The sequence below is a fragment of the Elephantulus edwardii genome, unplaced genomic scaffold (assembly GCF_000299155.1).
Source record: "Elephantulus edwardii isolate Elephantulus edwardi_28Jun2011 unplaced genomic scaffold, EleEdw1.0 scaffold00001, whole genome shotgun sequence".
In the NCBI taxonomy this organism is placed as follows: Eukaryota; Metazoa; Chordata; class Mammalia; order Macroscelidea; family Macroscelididae; genus Elephantulus; species Elephantulus edwardii.
The window spans coordinates 5,950,578-5,955,548 of record NW_006399751.1 but is presented as its reverse complement, the minus strand read 5'-3'; the positions used below and the strand labels follow the sequence as shown (position 1 = coordinate 5,955,548).

Here is a 4,971-nt window from a genome sequence, read left to right as displayed (position 1 = left end):
CTTGGAGGAAGTACAACTCTAAGGAGTGCTCCTTAGAGGCAAGGACAGTGAAACTTCACCTTGCATACTTTGGGCATGTTGTCATAAGGGGCCAGCCCTTGGAAAAGGACATGCTGAAAGGCCAAGGGTCAGTGAATGAGGAGAAGACTCAACAAGATGCAGTGACACAGTGACTGTAATTATGGGCTTGAACATACTGGATATTGAGGATGGTGCAGGATAGGATCAGGTTCAGATCTACTATTCATAGGATGACCGAGTTGTAGTCGTCTCAAGGGCACCTAACAGCAACAACGGGAACTAAAAAGAAAGGATGAGGAATAACTGTTGTAGTTAAGTGCTGTCAGTCGCAGGCGACTCACAGCAACCCTATGAAGGAGATTCCTCGAAGCTTGGGTGCTACTTAATGATAAAATTTTTTTTAAGAGACAAACAAAAACTCAATGCCTTCGAGTTACTGCTATCCTCCCTCAGGTTTCCAGGCTGCAAAATCTTTACAGGAGAAGACTGCCTTTCTCCTTTGGAGAGATGGGCAGATTCAAATCACTAACTTTGGTTCTCAGGGTCGCTATGAGTCGACTGCCTAGGACTCGATGGCTCTTAACAACAACAATATGCTAATCATTACTCCACTATTGCTCCTTGCTAAGTAATGGGCTTATAGGGAGATGAAAAATATTTTAGAACTATTTCAAAACTGTGGTTTCAGAATATTGTGAATATACTGTCATGAAATTGTTCACTTTATAAAATAGGTAGGCATACAAGCCAGGCTTGTTCTGCCCAGTTACATCTGACATCTAAAGCAAATTCTTCATAGAAGAAAGATGGGAAATCTCCTCTTGTGCAATTTACAGCTTTGGAAAATTTGCTGAAGTGTTAGGTGATATGATCCAACTTCAAAGCAATGAGCTTGAGTTTTTGTCATTTCAATAATTTAAAAATGTACTATTCAATGACAATTAAACTACTACATTCCCAAATGATTTTAATTTCCCAAACAGAATATCAGTGCTCCTAAATAACTTCCCATTTTACCCTAATCTGGTTATCACTAAAAAAAGTTTCTCTACAATCCCAGAGGCTCACGGTTCAAATCCACCAGATGCTCTGCCGGGAAAGGAGGGACAGTCTCCTCCTGTATCAGTCAGATCTGATTTGACGGTACACTCACACAAAAATAAAAACAAACAAAAAAAAGTTTCTATGTATGTATGCATACTCTAGAAATTTTATTAAACCAGTAAAACAAAACCTAAATAGTTACAAATTAAAACAAACCAACTGAAGATGTCTTTGTCTTATATCAATTTGGGTCTCATTCTTCTTAACATACACTAAATTCCGATCCACTAGTAATTAGTATTAGGTTGTTTTTATGTACCATATGCTCCAGGGCGTATTTCAGAGCCTATAAATCACATGAGAGATTACTCATCTTTCTCCCACAGAGCAGCTGAATTTGAATTTGAACCATGAGCCTTTGGGTTGGCTGTGCAACACCTTACTACTAAGCCACCAGAGCTCCCAATTGGTATTAGGGGACGAGACATAATTTGTTATTCCAAACATTGGAAATCATGGAATGATACAAAGCCAAAGTTCACTTTATTCTTCATGTGTCATATGAAAGACTACAGTTAGCCCCAAGGCTGCACAGCAGCTTACCTTTCCAAGGCAGACAACAGCTCATCAGGAAAGTGACAGCAAAGTCTAGTTACTCCTACTGACAGTATTTTCAGCCACCCAGACACAAGGGAAAAGTCCCTTGTCCTGGCACCATAGTTAGGCCAGTCTGAATCAAGTTGGCTGGGGCAAAGGCTCTCTCACTGAGGACTTGAGTCCTGGAAGGCTTCTCCTCCGGCGAGCTGCCAGCTCAATTTTCTGAACTAGGCTCACATCCCACGGATGGGTTACAAAGCTGATGACGGTGCCTGGTACCTGGCTCCCTACACGGCCCACCCTTCCCGCTCTGTGAATATAGTCCTGCAGGGTGAAAGGGAAATCGTAATTGACAACCAGCTCCACGTTGATGCTGTCCAGGCCCCGAGAGGCTATGTCTGTGCAGAGAAGTATGTCTTGGGAGCCCTTCTGGAAGCTTTGGAAGATGCCTGCCCTCATTGAGGCTGGCATTTGTCCCTGCAGCCGTAAGTGCTGGATTTTGTGGTCATCCAGAATGTATCCCAGCCAGTTCACAGTGGCGGAGCTATTACAGAACACCAGAACGGTTCCTGTGTGGCCAGTCCTACTTGTTTTGTGATGCTGCTTGAGGATTTGCACCAACTCAGTTACCTTCTCTGCTCCCTTGAGCTTCATAAATGTTTGTTTGACATGAGGCATGATGCAGTGGAGATTGGAACTGGTGATGGTAGTGAGAGAATCTGCGCTAGTGACTTTACTCAGCAGCTCGCCCACACCTTCAGGAAATGTGGCTCCCACCAGCACGAGTTGAGCTTTGAAACTGAAAGGATCTTCTAAGTCAGCCGGCTTTTCTGCTATCTGGCTCCTCCCCAAGATGTAATGTACCAGTTCCAGGAAGCTTTCATCCAGCAGTGTGTCTGCTTCATCCAACACCAAGAAGGAAAGCTGTTGCAGGCTGACGAGTTGACCTTTCAAGGCCTTCCACAGCGCCCCTGGAGTGGCCACTAGTACGTGTGCTAGAGTTTGTTTGGACAGCTGCAGCCTCATCTTACTCATGCCACGACCTCCTCCAAACTCCTGCACCTGCAGGCCCAGGGAGGCACCTAATGGCTCGGCAACAGCTCGTACCTGTTCGGCCAATTCTCGGGAAGGAACGAGGACTAGGCCCCGGGGTGCAGGAACATGGTGAGCGCACACGCTAGGACGAACCAAGAGACGCTGAAACAGCGGTAGGAGGTAGCTAAGAGTCTTGCCACTGCCGGTCTCCGCGGCGCAAAGGATGTGGCGGCCACGAAGTAGCGGTGGGATGGTGCTCAGCTGCACAGTCGTTGGGCGAATGACTTCGGGTGCAGCTTTCCGCAATGCATGCAGCACCCGGGGCTCCAGGCCCAGGTTCGCAAAGCTGTCCTCCGAAGAGAGCTTGCGCAGCGAGGGCGCTTCGTGCTGCGCGCGCTCGATGGAGAAGTGATCTCCCCGCGCACGTCGGCTCTTCCAGCCACGCGAGGCAAGAGGCGCGCGCTCCCAACGGCCCAGCGTGAGACGAGCCGGCTGGTTCAGCTCTGGTCGCCGAGCCGAGATCAGCAGAGGCCCAGGTCTTACTAGCACCGGCTGCGGAGGATTCTTCTGCCTTCTCTGCTGCTGTTCGTGCCGCCGCTGTAGCGCCCGAGGGATGCGCACTATTGGCAAAGGTTCTTCTGGAGAGCTGACAACCAGGTCTCTCCGGGAAGCCACGAGCAACCGAGTCGCGAGCGTTAACAGCCGCTTCGAACGTGCCACCGCCATATTTTCTTTCGCGAAGGAGCGACGCACAACAATGACGTCACGGGAGCGCCACGCGGTGCGTACGGTGGCCTGCAGGACTTAAGGCTGGCGGGGCTTGCTAAACGTGACTGGAGTGCAACTGTGCGGAGTTTTGTCGCGGCGAGGCAGGTTGGTCGCAGTAAGACGTGGAAACGTCTAATCTCGGGTAGACGCGTATGGTAAAGTGCTCAGTGGGAGCAGGTCTCGGGAGTGGCGACAGGAGGCGACTGTTGGGCTCAGGACTCTTGGGATGGGCAAGGGGGGCGGGTTGAAAGTACCAGGTCCCTGCGATTCTCCCTTATAGGTCTCCTCGCGACAGTGACAGCTTGCACATTACCGCCCCACCTTCGAAGTTGGAGTCGTGTTTCATTAGCTGTGTCTTCGTGCACGGTCTGGTAAGAAATATCTGTTGATAGTTGAAATGAATTGGTCGGGCTTAGGGCCTGACACAAGGGGTGGCCCCGAATAGATCTAGGACTGGTGAACGTGCTGCCCTTCAGCTGATTCTCTCAATGAAGTGTGGAGTAAGGTCCCCAGGCTTTATTTCAAATAGATCCATTTCTCTAATTTTCTTGCTCCACTCTTGGTACTTCTTATTTTGAACCTAGACTCCTTCGGCGCCCCTCACATTCATTCACTTCCTTCCCAGTCCTACATTTTAAATTACTTGTTTAATAGGAGAAGACCTTGCTACTTACTATACCTAGGCACCAGTCAACTGATATGTGGCTTGTGTAACATAGCCTTGGTCAGGCAGGATATTTTACTTGAAATAAGATGGCAAAAAACCGCAAATCAAACAAAACTCATAAACTACCTTTTTAGTTTATCTTGAAAGGAACAGCTCAGGGAAATGGGTGTCAGATTAAGTAAGAGTCAGTGGACCAGAGAGAGGCTCTTAAGTTCAACCAAGATGCACTTTAAAGGCAAGAATGGTGGGACTTCTTGCATTTTTTGAGGATATTATAAAGAGGGGCCAGTCCGTGGAAGGGGACAGCGTTCTTGGAAAATCAGAGGGTCAAAAAGGAAGAGGAAGACCTTCAATGAGTTGGATTGATACAATGACTGCAGCAGTGGAAATTGTGAGGATGACACAGGATCAGGCAAGGTTTTTGATCCTGTTGTATGTATGGTCATTATCTGTTGGTGTCAGCTCAATGGTACATAACAACAACAAAAACCCAGAGAAAATATATTTGTTTCTTAGAATATTACTAAAGATATAAACAACTTAAAATATTCCAGATACCATTTTGATGCATGAGTAAGTAGACTTTCTGGAGAATTCTCAAGTTAAACTAAGGAAAGAGAGTTTTGGGGATTGATAGATGACCATCCATTAAATAAAGCAGTGGTTCTAAAGAGGGGATCTTTTCCCCCTTTGGGGACATTTGACAATGGTTGAAAATTTTAGTTGTTGTATCTGGGAAGGTGTAGCAGGCATCTAGAGAGTAGAGATCAGAAATGTTACTAACATCTTACAATGCACAGAACAATCTCCACATCAAAGAAATACAAGGCCCAAAATGT

At 46.9% G+C, this 4,971-nt stretch overlaps 1 protein-coding gene across 1 annotated transcript; it reads right to left on the bottom strand.

Annotated features, from left to right (window-relative positions):
- Positions 1-1,800: 1,800 nt before the first annotated feature.
- DDX28 (DEAD (Asp-Glu-Ala-Asp) box polypeptide 28) lies at positions 1,801-3,423 on the bottom strand. Its single transcript, XM_006878888.1, has one exon. The coding sequence runs from the start codon at positions 3,421-3,423 to the stop codon at positions 1,801-1,803; it is 1,623 nt and encodes a 540-aa protein (XP_006878950.1).
- Between the last annotated feature and the right edge of the window lie 1,548 nt (positions 3,424-4,971).

Excerpts from the sequence above, each read along its gene's own strand:
- DDX28 (XM_006878888.1), bottom strand. The coding sequence starts at position 3,423 with ATGGCGGTGGCACGTTCGAAGCGGCTGTTAACGCTCGCGACTCGGTTG.